The sequence below is a fragment of the Galeopterus variegatus genome, unplaced genomic scaffold (genome assembly GCF_000696425.1).
Source record: "Galeopterus variegatus unplaced genomic scaffold, G_variegatus-3.0.2 Scaffold673, whole genome shotgun sequence".
Taxonomy (NCBI): Eukaryota; Metazoa; Chordata; class Mammalia; order Dermoptera; family Cynocephalidae; genus Galeopterus; species Galeopterus variegatus.
This window is the reverse complement of record NW_007726784.1, coordinates 181,575-198,458: the sequence shown is the minus strand read 5'-3', so window position 1 is coordinate 198,458 and position 16,884 is coordinate 181,575. Positions and strand designations below refer to the sequence as shown.

At 44.2% G+C, this 16,884-nt stretch overlaps 1 protein-coding gene across 2 annotated transcripts in view; it reads left to right on the top strand.

The window, feature by feature from the left end:
- The window catches only part of RNF43 (ring finger protein 43), a 56,361-nt gene that overhangs the window by 24,593 nt on the left and 14,884 nt on the right, over positions 1-16,884 (top strand). For both annotated transcript variants that reach the window (XM_008571263.1, XM_008571262.1), the window contains exon 2: positions 16,635-16,757. Coding sequence is in view for 1 of the 2 variants with exons in the window: in XM_008571262.1 (XP_008569484.1) it covers positions 16,635-16,757 (123 nt within the window). In the remaining variant the exon portion in view is untranslated. The remainder of the gene's footprint in view (positions 1-16,634; positions 16,758-16,884) is intronic.

Below are 16,884 nucleotides of genomic sequence, written 5' to 3'. Positions count from 1 at the left end.
AGTTCCTAGGTGATATCGATGCTGCTGGTCTGGGGACCATATTTTGAGAACCACTACCCTAGGTTACTACCTACTTTATAATTGTGATGACTTTAACAGGTATCACCTGTCTTTACGTGGCCACAGCATCCAACCTGAGTTGGAGTGATTGTGGCTTTCATGTCTGCAAGTGAACACTTAAGCTGTAGGAGATTTTGTCCTGCTTGCAGAGGTGAAGTGCAAACTCAAGGTCAAAGCCCTTTAGGGGGTGGCTTGAAGGCTAGCCCATCTACCTGTAGCCACTGGGCAGATTGCTTACTGACTCTTTCAAGCAGCAGATACAGCATGTGGGAGCTTGCTTTAAGAAAAACTGTTAGCTGAGCTACAGAACTAATAATATGACATAAGGAGAATAAAACCAGTGCTCTTGGTTAGTTTCTGTGTCATGCTCAAAGAGAAGATTTTATAGTTGCTTTGTCTTTATGAATTCTCATTTTTCTTCTTTCCTCTTCCCTGAACTGCAGAACCTCTTAAGTGGTACATTAGATTATGTTACAAGCCAAGTGATTTGACTTTCACTCTGGCATTGCAGGCTACAAAGCATCATCCTTTCCAGATTTGTTGTGGTGGGACCATCTCAAATGAACCAAGAACCACAAACTCCACTTTTAATAGGCTTCATTTATTCAACTATTTTAACTTTTTCTAAGTGTTTTCATGTCTTAAACTTAACACTTAAAATGCTATATCAATAATGCTATATCTGAAGATATAAACACCATATGGCAAATTTGTATTTCCAACCCTGTCTTTTCACTCAAAACTCCAATTTTTATTTTAAACTGCTTATAGGGTTTAAATTTTCATCTCTAATTCAGTATTCCCAAGACTGGCTTAAATTTTCCCTTCTCAAAACTTACTTCTCTTTCTAATTTCCCCCTTTTGTTAATGCATAATCTTTTTTTGCAATTCTCCAGATGTAGAACTTTTAACTCCTCCCTTTCCCTCATCCCTGTAGTCCAGTCTGTCAGCAAGTACTTTCAAAACTTCTTTTATAATTTCTGATTCATCCCTTCTCCTTTAAACTGTTACCACCAGAATTCAAGCTCTTATCATGCCAGTACTAGATTACTGGAACAGCTCTCTAACTGGTTTTATCTTTCTTCCACCATCGTTTTACTCTGCAATAAATTGTTCTTAAAATAATGAGACATCTTGCTCAAGGACTTGAGGATTCTTTTTCACATATGAGAGCAAACTCTAACTCTCATCTTGGCATTCATAATTTGAGCCTGTCTCAGCGATCCAAACTGTCTTTGCACATCTATGTCTTAGTCAGACAAGCTTCCCATACCTTGAAGACTTGAGAGAAACTGATTAAGAATGCTCTCACGTGGTCTCTTGTTTCTTCTCAGGGCTATAGCTAAGAAGTTCTAAAAATCCATTTGACAGATGGCAATGGACCAGATCCTGCTTAATTTATGTGGCTATTTTTCTCATATCCAAATCCTGTCCTCTTTAAGGGCTTAACTTGAGATCCATCTCCCCCACAAATTCCATGGGACCTATTAGCTGTACCACACAGTGTGGCACTTGATAATTAATATACCATTTGTTCTGCCATTTACTTTGTATATGTGTATATGTGTTATCTCCACAAGACTGTAACTCCTACGCGGGACCTAACACAATTTTGGGAAAAAGATATATGCTCATCAAATACTTGCCACCTAGGAGGCCATGTTTCAGGCTCCTTCTGATGCACCCATGGGGAAAATCTCTATGAGTGCCCATCAGCATCCTACTCAATGGTCAATTCAGATGATTCCCTATATCTTGACAAGAAGTACTTGGGAGCCATTGATCATCCCAGTTACAATGGGTTTGGGGGAAACCGTAGCAGCTGTTATTTTAGGGAGCAAGATGGCTCTAGAAACAGGCCTTATAATGCCCAGGCTAAGAATTAACTTAGTGACAGACAGCAACTCCAGTAGTTAGGTACTAGCGAGGAAAGGGGGTTCGGCCTCTGAAGTATTTCAGGTAGATGTTAGCTTAACAATGAGATATTCTGCTACTTTCTGAGGTGAGCTTACCTAAAGACAAAAGCGTGACCTGGGTGGTTATTCCAGCACCATAAGAACTCATTTATAGGCATCTGCAGAGGTACCCACCCGAACAAACACTAAAAAGAAACAAAGGAAAGTGCTCTTAGCATAGTCATTGTGTCAACAGAAATATCAGATAAAGTGGCTTTTATGGAGGGGAGTGTGTGATGGGGGGGAGAGTTGATGCACCTGTGGTAGGTGATTCAGAAACTTGGTGCCACATTATATGGTACCATGAAGCCACCTTATGTTCCAGCTACTCCATGGTGGCTAATGTCATATAATTACCCATTTGCTAACTGGGCCAAGAGGAAATGTGTTGGATAAAAGCCAGAGTAAGGTATAGTTACATCTTAGCTGAGCCACATCCAGAACCTATGAAACCAAGTGGCTTTTTATACCAGCTCCTTTCTATATCAGCAAGGCCATTGTCATTGTCAACCTAAAAGTGGTTAATTTTTATAGGTATCATGCAGTTTGGCTTGCCCATTCTTGAGACAAATATGTTCTCATTTAAATGTATTCAAATGACTTCCCATGGCTCACACAAGTTGCCAAATTATTATTATCTCAAGCAGGAAGAGGGTCCAGACAATTCCTGTTGGCTGAACTAGAACTGAACTTAATCCTAGACTGACTCAGCATCTCTGTTAAAGTTGTTTGATATTCCAGTATCCCTCCAGAGATTGTTTCTAAAGAGTGCTCAGTGTGAAGTATGAATCACAAACAAATGGACTCTTGGAGACCAAAAGCTCAAGCTTTCAATATTAATTCAGCACACATTTATCAAGTGCATGTTATGTTAGAACACTATGTTATGTGGGACGTGAAGAAAGCCCTGCCTTCAATTTAGTAGATAGGAATACAAAGCAGAAGGTAGAAAAAATGCCATACAAGGGCCGGCCCAGTGGCGCACTGGAGAGTGCGCCGCTTGGGAGCGCGGCTGCGTTCCTGCCGAGGGTTCGGATCCCATGTGGAGACTGGTTCCCGCTCACTGGCTGAGCGCAGTGCGGGCGCAACACCAAGGGTTGCGATACCGTTACCAGTCAGTAAAAAAGACAAAAAGGAAAAAAAAATGCCATACAATAAATAAGATGCAAACAAGATGTTTGGGGCATTTCTGATGTTGCAAGAGATTCTTCATGAAAGAGGTGGCATATAAACTTACCCTTGAAGGATAAGTAGGATTTTAATAAGTCACAAAATAGGAGTAATAGGCATTCCAAGAGAATGTGAGAGAATAGTGAGTAATACAATTTGGTTTGGACAAGCAGTGTAGTACATTTAGGAGAGAAATGGGGATAAAGCTTAAAAGGCAGAGGGGAAAGGAAAGGAATTAATACTTTTCGAGTGGCTACTATGTGCAGGAGCTGCTGGTACTTTAAATATGTTATTTCATTTCATCTCTACAATGATATTTTTGGGTAGGTGGTGTTATCCCCATTTAAAAAAATTTTTTTAATCAAGACTCAGGTTAGGTCACACACAGCTTGAAAATGACAGAGTTGAAATGTGAAACCAAGTTGTCTGATTGCAAAGCCAGACAGTACATAGCCATTGATGGTATTTGAACAGGACGATGATATGACCATTGCTGTGTTTAGGAAGACTGTTCTTGCAGTGATATATACAGAGCTTTAGAGTGGTAAGAGACTAGAGACTAGTTAGAAGTCTGTTGTAGTGGTTCAGACTCCAGGGACAGAAAAAGTAGGTTTCCAAAGACCAGTGATTGGATAGAGGGAGGTGGAATCACGATGACTCTGAGGTGCTCAGCCTGAGTCTCTAGGAAAATGGCGGTGCTATGAGCAAAAATACATAAGTTAAGAGGGTTTATTTGTTTAGGGTGGAGTCCAGGGAGAGGGTGATATTTTGGTTTGGTACATTTGAGTTTAAGGTACCAGCAGGACTACAAAGAAATAATGCCTAACTGGCCTTTTGAAGCACAGGAGAATTTGACTTTGGAGACCAATTTGGGAATCATCCTTTTTTTTTTTTTTTTTCCTTTTTGTCTTTTTTTTTTCGTGACCGGTAACAGGATCGCAACCCTCGGTGTCGCGCCTGCACCACGACCGGTAACGGGATTGCAACCCTCGGTGTCACACCCGCACCGCGCTCAACCAGTGAGCCGACCGGTCTCTATATGGGATCTGAACCCTCTACCGAGTGCGCCACCGGGCCGGCCCGGGAATCATCTTTGAAGATATTAAAGTGAATAAGAACCCCAGAAAAGAGATAATAGAGATCAGATAATATATCCTCAGGAAACACATATTTAAAGACGGGAAGAGGAAGAGGCAACAAATGAGGGACAGAGAAGAGGAAGAGCTAGAATAGCATTATGTCATGAACAGCAAGAGAAAGGGAGTCAAGAAACGGGTAGTCGATGGGTCCAAAGTAGTTTAGACATTATTTGTTTTGTTTTAGCATCAATCCTTTCTTTTGAAACAACTGACACCATTAAGTCCAGACACATTTTTTTTTTCTCTCTTCATTTTCAACTCTGTTATCAAGGAAATTAGGCAACCTGCTAAAGATGTGTTTGGTGGTCACATTTTAAATTTGAGCTAGTGAGAGCTCCCAATTTTACTGCCAGCAAAGTAAAGTTTTGAAGCCGTTCACTTAAGTCATTGGAGGTTTAGCTCCTAAGAAAGCTCTTGGAATTTTGGTGCTTCTGTTCTTCCACCCTATGCCTCTTCCTGTGGTTGGTCAGGTTTCCCTTCATTAGATTTAGCACACTAAATCCATGCCCAGAATTCAGGCACAAGCCCAATGTGTGTCGTGTTGTCTCTTCAAGCCTCGGTTACCTAATTTGTGGAATGGGCGGTGCTAATAAAGGGAGAAGAAAATAGCTAATGAAGGATCATAAAGCACTTTGCTAATATAAATTGCAAAATCAAAGCTGAATAATAATCTTAATTTAGGGTGAAGGGTTCCATTAGCCAAGTAAAAATAAAAAGGACAAAGGGTAGTGTTGCTTTGTACCTTGATAACAGTGTACAAATTAAAAGTGCTGCTATTGATCCTCATTGCCCTGTGAACTCTCTCAACCCCAGGAATTTGATTCCCCTCCCTAACTGTGTAAGTACTTCCCTTATCCGCTCAGTCTGGTGATGGCACCTCCCCGAATCTCCTGACAAATGCAAACAGGAACTTCTATTCAGCAGAGCCAGCTTGATAACTGAGAAGATTCCTCTTCCATTTATCAGTACTTTGATTATCGTTTCATATCTCTTACTATGTGCGCTTAGGAAGAAAAATAAAGAGTTTTGGGTAATTAGGAAGTACAAAGAGCTCATAGTTCACAAAGAGCAAGTCAAGGGATGTTTGGAATGTTTGAGACTACCACTGTCTCTGATGTGAGGTGGCCTACATATATCCTCAGGGGCAGGGTAGGCTGGAGAGCTGATCAGCTGCTGGGAAGCTGAAACAGGAAGGGTGCTGATATCAAATGTCACCTCAGCAGAAGTCTTTAAAACTTGGGCTTCAGATACATCAACTTTTCAGGGTACAAAGGCTGGGGAAAAGAAATGTAATTCATCTCTCATTCCACCAACAGAAAGAAAAAGACCCACTCAAAAAAAAAAAAATATATGGAATGCTATTGGGAGTAAATCGACTCTGAGTTTTCCCAGAACTTTTCCATGCACATCAGTGGGCCAAGTCCTCCTGAAATCTTGGTAGGGACTGAGGTTCAGGAGACACTCAGCCAACACTATGGCCTTAAGCTGGTGGAAAGCGAGAGTTTCTTTAAATATGATAGGGATTTTTCAAAAATTGTTTTTAATAGTTTCTAAGTGGCTTCTTCCAACAAAAGAGCTTCCTATCAAATCTGGAAGATAGAATGAAAGGCCCAAAATGGCAGATGAGTCCTTCCGAAGCAGTACAGCAGGAGTCTACCCACTCATTCCACATTCTCCGGTATCCATGTGCTATGCCCTGTGAATTTCCATGCCCTCTGTGTTACTTGACAAGTGGCCTACAGACCCTCATGCGTGTGCGTGTGTACACACCACTGTAGATGTGCAGTCAGAAGTGAGTCTTCTGAGAGCAGGAGCCATTCCTGTGTAGAGGGGCAGGCGGATGCTGTTGCTTTCTCCCCCGTTGGGGCTTTTGTTGGACTCAGCATTTCGATACTGAGGGGAGACAATGGAAGGGTAACTGAGGATGGGTTATTAAGTAGGAAGGTTTTCCTGAAGTGAGTGTCGTTCATGGTTATGGAGGAGATTGAGGTGTGACGATAAAAAGGAAGGAAGAGAACTCTGCCTTGTGATGGGTTCAAAATGCTGTAAATCTGACTTTAAAACTTAAGCTTATAGGGAGTATACAGAAGGTTTCTGAAGAGAAAGGAATCTGAAAATAATCATATCCTGATCAAACAAGACAACCACCAAATTTATTTTATTTCACATCTGTTTATTAAAACAGATGATTCAACTTGCGTTTTTCTTGACATCTACTGTGTGCTTGACATTATGCAAGTGATGATTAGGACCTAGTCACTGACTCTAAGGAGCTCAGTGTCTACTTTGCAGGAAGGAGGAAAGGACTAATATTTTATTGGACGTCCACTGAGAACCAGGCATTCTGCTGGAGGAAATGGGTAAGAGGGTGGGTCACAATAGAACACCGACTAACAGTAAAAGGTAAGTGTCACTTAAGAAGTTTGAATATTTGGTTAAAAAGCAGTCTTGTACCACCAAGGTCACGGGTTTGGATCCCTGTACCTGCCAGCTGCCATTTAAAAAAAAAAAAAAACCAAACCAAAAAACCTCAGAATTTTAATAGATGGTTTTAGGGAGACATATGGGGGAAAACAGTTTAATTCTGAGGACTGAGGGCTAGTCAGAGGATTAGAGAGGATCCGGTTTGGGCTGGGCTGGGGAATCAGAGCAAAAAGAGGTAAAAGGCTGTATGATTGACGATCTCACAGGAGATAGGAGAGGTACTATTTGTTTTCTCTATAGAGCCAAGGAGATAGGGAACCGGTCCATGCAAAGAGAAAGAAGAAGGAATTTAGCAGAGAACCAAACAAAGTAGTTCTCTCCCATCAAACATTTTCTGTAAAAGATATCAGATCTGAAACAGTGTTTTTCTGGTTTCATTCTCTTTAATGCCTAGAATTCTGCCCTAAAAGGCTACTTATATATCTTTTTAGTTCCTAGCAGCTAAAGAGATGCTACTGTTAGGAATTACTAAAATATTCAGAGGGTGAAAATACCAATTGGCAGCATCCATAGAGACCCAGTGAAATGCTGAGTCCTGAATGGCAGTCCCTCCCAGGCTTGCCCAGCACCATCTCTCACTTTTCTTTTATCCACTGCCTGGAAGGTTGCACTGTGGGTGGGAATAAAAATCTACTCTCCCGTTGCATCCAGGCAGCTGCCAGCAGTCTGTTTGCCTTGTTCTTTGCTGGCAAATCATTAAACAGTCCCCCCAAAGCAGGCCTCTTCCCCAGGGCCACCCCATGGACAAGGATTCAGAGCTGTGGTCAGAGAGCTGTCAGCAGTCAGTCTGGAGCCCTTGAGCTGTCTCCAGCACAGGACTTTGCTGGCTGTTGCCTCTTCTGAGCAGAAGCCTCCTTGGCCTGATGTCAACCCCCCAGTGGCTTCTGAGGAGAACTCTGGGCATCTGAGTTGGCTGGTGACTTGAATAATTTTGTCCTTTTCCTCCTGATGTAATTTCTAAGTGCAACTACCCCTACGTCCCATTTGTTGTTTCTTTACTGAAGCACAGGTCCATCTTCCACATATTTTCCTTTTTGTAGTGTAAATGCAATATTGTGTGTTATTGCCCATAAACTGGGGACTGGGATCAGCCAAGCATACTCCATTGCTTCATCCCATCCCCACTTACAATGTGCCAATTAAAACCTGAGTAGAGAAGATTTAGTTGAGCTGGCTCAGTTGGATACAATATCTGCCCTCAAAGGGCTTGTAAGCACCAGGGGAAGTCAGTTGTGGAAGACAGCAGTTTGGAGCAGTCTGCAGGACAACTTGAAACCCCTACAGCCTATGAGCAAGGAGATTAAGCCTGAAAGACATATGTGTATGAAGTAGCCAGGTTAATTAAGCCATTTCACATTCTTGTATTGAAATCACCAAATTTAGCAATGCTTAAGTAGCTCTGCTAGTAGTCCAGATGGGCCTCTGCATATTTAAATAAATAATCTGGTTTCCTCAAGTTTCATTTCTTTGGTGTTTTTACCTGGCTTTAGTCTTTGGCCTTTTAAGCATCAAAATCTTAATCTAAGTAATTTCTTAAAAACTAACACTACCTGCTTCCAGCTAGTTTTTTAATTCCTACCATCTCAGGCGTGAGTTTGGCTGGAACAACAACAGCAGAATCATAAAGCAGACTATGTCAAGGCTGTTTGCAAATAGCACAGCAGGTTAAGTGTAAGAGTTCAGTTAACAACCTCATTGTGGTAATTGTTAAGGCCATTCCTCAGAGACCCTTATGCTGGAAATGTGGGGATTAGTTCTTACTCCTAGCAATACTGCTGTCTGTGTCAAGATCTCAGCCTTTCTGTAGAGGATCTCTTTGGATAAGACCTAGCTAAACGAGGGGCCTCAGTGGTCCTTCCTATACGATGGAGGTCAGTGAAGGTGGCAAGATCTTCCCTGGGACAGTGGTCAGAACTCAGCTGACCTTTCAGGACCTCTTACTAGGATTCTTGGATGATTGATACCTGAGTTCCTCACCTGGTGGAAGGAGGGAGTCCAAATCACATGACTGGGGTGTCTTCTAAGGTCTTTAGCTTCGTCAGCCTTAGTATTCTATTCTATAGCCTTCCTTCCAGAGATCCCTGATATAACTAAAATGATATTTGATGGGCTCCCTCTTTTTTGCTCCTAACTTCATGAGTAGCTTCCTCATATCCCTGTAACTAGAGGTCATTCTGGGCTGAGTCAGGACAAAACCTGTTTCTATATGAGAATATAATAATATAAAAACTCTACATCTTAGATGGCTGAGATTTTTCTCCTACTCTCTATCTGGTTACTGCCAAATAAGCTTTCTTCTTTAATAACAATTTATTTCAAAAGCAATTCAGATAATTAATTCTTGTTCCTCCTTGCTTTCTTCTGCCTGCTTATGAGGGTGCTTACACCCCTGTGAATCACCATACAAAGATGCCAGGCAGAGTGTGGGGTCAGGAAAACCCCACCATGGGGGCTGTTTCATGTAAATAGATCCAATTACATCATGGAGGTTGGACACAGTCTGAGATGAGGAGAGGTGAATTTTTAAATTAAAGAATAAAGTCTTTAATGTGGGATGAGGGAGTGAAGGAATGGTAGTCTGGCTGAATGACCATTATTTGGGTCTGAGCTTCTGTGACCTTTAATTTCAGGACACACCTTTCTCATCCTAAACAAACAACAGCTATTCACTGGCAAAGCATCTGTGAGCAGCGTCTGGGTCTGGCTGCCTTTGTTGTGGCTAGGAGAAGAGATGAGATAAACCCCAGGAGAGAGGAAGGAAGCTGAGGTTGGTAGGCAGAAAGAGCACAAGCCCAGAGGTGAAAGGAGCAGACAAACCCTTCTTCTGACTTGTTGTTGAGATGGATTCAAGCTTGAAAATTCTGGAGTAACACCAAGGTCAAGGGTTTGGATCCCTGTACCAGTCAGCTACCAAAAAAAAAAAAAAAAAGAAAGTAAATTCTGGAAATGGGAGTCCTGAAGCCTTCCCCTACAATCCCTTGCAGTGTAGTGCTCAGCTAATGTTTTTTTTTTTTTTTTTTTTAAAAAGATGACCAGTAAGGGGATCTCAACCCTTGGCTTGGTGTTGTCAGCACCACGCTCAGCTAGTGAGCAAACCGGCCATCCCTATATAGGATCCGAACCCTTGGTGTTATCAGCACCGCACTCTCCTGAGTGAACCACGGGCCGGCCCGCTCAGCTAATGTTTGTTGTACCACACAGAAAACCTCCCCAACATAAATACCTGCCAGCAGCGTGGTGGAGTAGACAGGATGCTGGGATTCCATTTAGGAGATCTTTTTTTTTTTTTGTCTTTTTCCGTGTCCGGCAACGGATCGCAACCCTCAGTGTCGCCCCCGTACCGGACCGGGACCGGCAATGGGATCGCAACCCTTGGTGTTGCTCCCGCGCCTCACTCAGCCAGTGAGCGGGAACCGGTCTGTATGTGGGATCTGAACCCTCGGCGGGAGCGCCGCTGGTCTTCCCAAGCGGCACACTATAGCAGTGCGCCACCGGGCCGGCCCCCATTTAGGAGATCTTAACCTCCCTTAACAAGTTGTGTAACCATGTGGTCTATACCTTGAGTCTCACGTTACTCATCTGTAAAAAGCAAGTTTTGAAGGTCCCTGGTATGAACCAGGCTTCTCTGTGAGCAATTCACTTCTCTTCTATAAACTGTGTGCCAACTGGATTCAAATCGAGTTTTACTCATTCTTTCACCAAATATTAAAGGCCCATGATAGGCAAAGCCACATCTGGACTTCTGATGAGCGCAGTGTTTCCCCTCAGACGTTGCCCGCCCCAGCTTCCTGTTGGACTGTGGCACCTCATTTCATTCTGCTCTTGTCAGCTCTTGTCAGCTCTCTTGCTCACCAGCACCCCAGGCCCCTGGCTTCCTGGATCAAGTAGGAAATACTGGAGGCCTCTGTCATCCATCTCAGCTAGATCACTGCCATCAGATGGCCTAGGCTAATGCTTCTTTCTCCCCACCAACATTACTTTCTTTTGTAGCTTAAAAAATTACACAGTGAAGCAGGGATACACTTTCCTTGTAAAGAAAAGTTTTTAACAAAATTAAGAGAAATTGCTCTTGACAATTCCCCCACCTCCCAACTTAGATCATTAGGAAACTCAGCCATCCCAAAGGGATAGCAACATGTTAATGAAAGGATGGGAAAGAGTTCTAGAGGTTTCCGAATCCAAGCCTAACCAATCACCATTAGGATCTAACCTGTAGATGTGAGCATCAGCAGGGCAAGGTGACCAAAGTGGGCCTCACAGGATGCTGTTCTGGTGCTGGGAGCCAGAAGCAGCAACTTTAGGCTAATCTGTTTTTTCCTAACCACCTAATGCAGGAGCTTTATGATGCTGGTGTGTCCTGCTGCCTGAGATAAAAGTCACGTAGTTCTAAGTTCAGGTAATGGAGGTTGCACAGGAGAGGGTGATTATAAAATCTGAAAAGAGGAAATGGGGAGAAAGGTGCCTTTGATGTCTGGCCAATGTTCCTGATTACAAAGGCAAAACTGTAGCAAGCAGTAAAGTTACCTGTCCAAGGCCTGGGTGAAGGTCTGTACATGGAGTCAGAGAACTAAGAGATTATTGCTGCAGAGGTGGGGGGAGGAGAGTGGCTGGGAAATAGGAGACAGTAAAGAATTGCTTGCAAAAGCACACACCCTAAGAGGAGGAGATGCCGTGGATAAAGTAAGGCCAGCATTAAGTTCGGGGCTCAGTTGAGCCCTGGAATGCCCTTTGTGAGGAGGTAATGAGATCACATGGCTTCCTTCATGGGAAGGAGGCGGGCTGAGAACTGGAAGAGCTTGTTAAGTGGGGTTTGGAGGGCTGAGAACAGGAGGGTAGTGACCGTGGAAAATGAGCTATCCCAGACTGTGCCTTGCGGAATGCTGGCATTTAGAGGCACAGTTGATTGCCAAGGGAGGAAGGAGTCAGAAAGGGCTCTGTCCCTTCCAGGAATGAGGAGAGATCTTATTATTACAGATGCAATAATAAAAACAACTAGCATTTAATAAGCACTTACTAGGCTCTGTGGTAGGCACTTATATCCATTATTTCCAGTATTCACGATAATCAGGAGGTATTTTTGTTCCCATTCTGAAGATGAAGAATATGGGGCTCAGATAGGTTAAAACTTGCCCAAGGTCAAACAGGTAAAAGAGGGAGTCAGAATCTGAACCTTAGGTGTTCTTGGGAGGGAGGAAAAAATCAGAACAAATGAGTTAAAAGGAGGGAGGACTGAGAGAGAACATACTCAAGAATATGAAATTCAACACACGCCACCAAATGATAGTTCATACGTCTTTCTGTAGCAGCATAAACTGTGTGCAAAGCTGAGTTCTGAGTCAGAATGACCTGGAATGTGAGAGCAAGCTCCTCTTAACTTGCCCCTTGTGGCAGCCTCTGGAACAGGAACATCCCAACTCCTGGCCTTTCAGGAAGGCGCAGACTATACCAATCCTTAAACACACCAAGTATCCATGAGCCCTCCCCAACCACACCCTCCCTGAACCCTGCAAGCTTATTTCTCTTGGCTCTCTCCTGGTGTCACTGAGAGGACAGGTGGCCTGGTGTGGAAATTATGTTTGCATCTTTGTTATTAGGAAACCTTGCCTCCCAAGAAGGCAGATGCATTTGGATCTGTTTTCTCCTCAGGAGCCCTCTTTCTGATGGAAAATTCATCCTCTGGAGAAGGGGGCAAAGACATCTTCTGTGTTGTACCCAAAGAAGGCTAACACTGCCTTGCTAGGTAATCAACAGAGTCCTGGTTTGAATGGTCGTTTTTGTTTCTAATCAGAATACTTGAAAAACTCTCATTATAAAAGATTCAGACCATACAGAAGTGTAGTGAGTATGGTTCTCATGCCACAAATATGACTGTGCAAGAAATATTATGTTACTTTTTCTTTTTATCAAATTAAATCTGAGTCCAAGGTCCTGTCCCACTGGGTGGACAGAAATTTGTTTTCAAGAGAACTTCCTCCCACAGAGTTGCTCAAAAGCCCCAGGATTTTTATGAAAACTAAAATATCCAACGGATCCCTCTGATATTTGTCCTCACTGGTCATTACAAATACGTCATTGTCCATATGAGAAGAGAGAATGACAAGCCATAAGACAAGGTGTGAAGGCAGGACCCAGACCAGGCAGAGCCTTTTAAGCTGTGTGTAAGAGTGCAGACTTTATCCCGAGGGCTGTGAGAGCGGTAACATGCTCACGTTAGCATTTTGGACCACTTTAGCTGCAATACAGAGAACTGAGTGGAGCGAGGGAACTCTAGTTAGGAGGTTATTTCAGTAAATCAGAATAGCAATGATGATGGCCTGTGTTAGAGTACCCACGGTGAGACTGGAAGGACATGTAAGGGAAACATTTAGGAGGTAGAATTGCTAGAATTTGCTGACTGATTGGATGTTGGTGGTTGGGGGCAGTGGTGAAGGAGATGTGGGTGACAAGACAGCACCTGGCTCGAGTGACAGACGAGAGTGGTTCCAATGCCAACAAGAAGGAACAGTTTGGGGGCAGAATGATTATTTCAGTTTTGGACATGCTGAGTTTGAGGTGTCTCATTTAAGGCTCTTCAGGAAGAAATGTCCAGGGGGCTGTTGGACACATAGGCCTGGAGCTCGAGAGAAGACGAGGCTGCACACGTGTCATCCGTGACCTCTTATGTGGAGACCAAGGCCGTGGGATTGGCTGGGGTCACCCAGAGAGAGCATGAAAAGTGAGGAGCAGAGGTTCTAGGACAGAATCCTGGGGGTCACCACCAACAGGCACATTTTCTTGCTCATGAGTTGAGGGAAGGTATCATGTTTTCAAAGTCAAATGTAAATTGTTCTTTTTTTTTACCTTATTCTACCACTTCTTTCCATTTCTTCTGATCTCTGCCACGTACTAGGTGTATAATCTTGGGCATGTTACTTAACCTCTTAGTGCCTCCATTTACTCATCTTTAAGGTGGAGACAGTAATAGTTTCTATCTCATAGTGTTGTTAGGAGGATGAAGAGTTAATACATAAAAGTGCTGAGAACCGTCACTGGCCCACAGTATTTATTCAATAAATATCAACAGTTGTTATCCTCATCCTCATCATTATTAGCGTGGACAGTGGAGGGTGTACTCTGTGTTCATTTGGAGTCCCATTACTCCCGAGGATGGAACTGAGTTCTAATCCTGTGTGACCTTGACTTCTCTGAGCCTCAAGCTTCTGTTCTTTAAAGGGAGATGATAACACTGCCTCATAATGACATAACATCTGAAGCCCTGGCATGCGAGAGGCATTTACTAATGGTTAATTTCCTCCCATTCCTTCTTCCGTAGTCATTAGTGCAGAACCAGGCAAGTCTGCTGACTCTGATACCAGCTTTTTTCCCTTTCACCTTGTCAGAGATAACCTACTGTGTTGTCCTGATCTGTAAATGCTGGTTCCCCGTTAAGGCCTGGAGGTGGAGTGGTAGTTAAATATTTGCAAAATCTTCTGTACAGACTACTCTTCTCCAAAGTGACTTTCCAGTTGACCGTCTGGTCAGTGAGAGGCATCTTGGAGACATCGCAAGAAAGCTGGATCATGTGGTGAGATGGAGGAGCAAGCAAAGCCACAGACTTCTGTGGCTGTCGTCTGTCCTTCCTCAAGAAAGGGCTCACATCTTTTGTTCTGCCGGAGCAGCTGAATTCTGACTCCTCGCCACACCAGACTCTTCTCTGTAGTCACCATGGAAATTCTTTTCAAATGCAAGTCTGTGGTCCCTGCTCTGTGGCCTGACTCCTGTGGTCTTTCCAGCTTCATCTCCTGCCTTCCCTCTCATGGCAGACCTAACTGCCTGCAGCCTATCTCAACCCCAGGCCTCTGTGCCTTGGCACAGGTGGCTTCCTCTGCCAGGAATGTTCCTGCCACCCCCACCCCCTTTTGTTGGTCCACTAGGTGAGCACATAACTATTCAACCTCCAAGGAAGCTCTCAAGTCACCTCTTGTGAAAACTTCTCTGCTCTCCCACGTGAGATTGTTAGTCCTTCCTTCTTGTGCCTCCCATAGGCCCTTGAACAAACTGGCATCCTAACATCACAGTACAATGCTTGTCTTCTGAGTTTCTTTAAGGCAAAGAGCCTCTCTTATTCATTGTTGAATCCTCAGTGCATTTTTCAGTGCCTGGCAATGAGGGGGCCTTCAGTGCTAGTAGAATGAAGAAATGAATGGATGCATGGACAGACAGATTAATAGAGCTTGTTGAGACAGAGGCTACAGCTTCACTGAAGTAAGAACAACCCGACCTCATGCCCAAGCCTTTTTCTGGGGGTGGGGTGCATAACCTTTCTCCCGCACTAACTTTCTCTCATCTCAACACCCCTGCCCAGAGATTTTTATTCACAAGGATACAGTTCAAAACTAGGTTTTACACATTTACTGGAAACCTACTATGTTCAAGAGACTGCAGTGAGACAGTGGGAGCAAGTAGCCTGAAAGTGCTCTCAGAAAGTGACTTTGCTTCTAAGTCCATCATTGATGTTACTATCTTCATAAACATATTTATAAATTCAAGATTCTCTCTGGTGCCTCTGATGGTTCTTTCTGGAACTCCTTCAGACTTCAATAGCAGTGGAGAGGGAAGTGTGGAGCGTTTTACACATTTACTGGAAACCTACTATGTTCAAGAGACTGCAGTGAGACAGTGGGAGCAAGAAGCCTGAAAGTGCTCTCAGAAAGTGACTTTGCTTTTAAGTCCATCATTGATGTTATTATCTTCATAAACATATTTATAAATTCAAGATTCTCTCTGGTGCCTCTGATGGTTCTTTCTGGAACTCCTTCAGACTTCAGTAGCAGTGGAGAGGGAAGTGTGGAGCAGCTCCCTAGTAGGAAATCCCTTTCTTGCCGGGATACATTGGGTTTCCACCATCTGGGAGTCCCTGGCCCAAAGGATTATCCAGGGCCAAATAAATCATACTTTGTTCTCATAGTACTCTAACATTTTATTCTGGGAAAATTAGATTCAAATGGGTGTTGGAAGAGAGTTATAGTAAGGCAGCCTCGTCTCTTTGATGAGGGGATCCTCGGGTTCCTGTTAGCACATGTCGGCCTACTTCCCCTTTGGTCATTGTCCAGCACCAGCTGGGCTTAGAGGCATAGGGTCTTGGATTGGACATGCCACACCCTCAGAGCATATGGGCTGAGCTGGCTGCATCTCCACCGCATCTTTCCTGGGGACAGGATGAGCTCCAGGAATTGTGCTGTCCAAGGCTTAAGTCTTAGCCAGGCCCCATCCCAAGATAGTCTCTTCTCCCTGTCAGCACCCTCCTTGATCTCCCTGTCAGCACCCTCCTTGATCCCAGGATGGGCACAGGACAGAGGCAAAGGGGGAGAGTGAGAGAAGCCAGGCAGCTGCAAGTGAAAAAACCCTTCAAGGAGAGTAGGCAAGATTGTGACGACGCTGATATAGGAACACATGGATATTTTCTTAGCCTGGGGTTTTTGGAGCAGGTAGAAGGACCAGGAGGTGAGAGGGGCTGGGAGAAGAGCCCTCTGCATCTGGCCAGTTTGGAAAAAAGTAGGGCTTGAGGGTTGTTACAGCTGCTTTGCAGCAGGCTCTTCATTCAGGCCCCCTCTGGGACACTCGTCCCTCCCATCTGCCCCCACTTCCCTGTATCCTTGGCCCTGACGCCTCTGAAATGACAACTAATGGTTACTCGCTCACTATGAGGCAACCCAATAACAGCCCATTCTTTCATAAAGACCTGCCTGGTTCCTGCCTAGCACAGTAGAGAAGGGCTTGGCTCTCGCAGCTCCTTCTTTCTGCACCCCAGAGCCTCCCTAACCCGTCTTTCTCTCTCTCTCTGCAGTCCCACCCCCTGTATCTGTGCAATGCCAGTGATGATGACAATCTGGAGCCTGGATTCATCAGCATCGTCAAGCTGGAGAGTCCCCGACGGGCCCCACGCCCCTGCCTGTCACTGGCCAGCAAGGTAGATTCACACTTGACCCTGCACACGCTCTGAAACTTCACCCGGCTCCAGGCTGCGGGGGACCCCTGTGCTCTCCGGTCCCCTTGCCTCCTGAGAGTGATGTGCCCGATTGCCTCAGGTTCTCCTA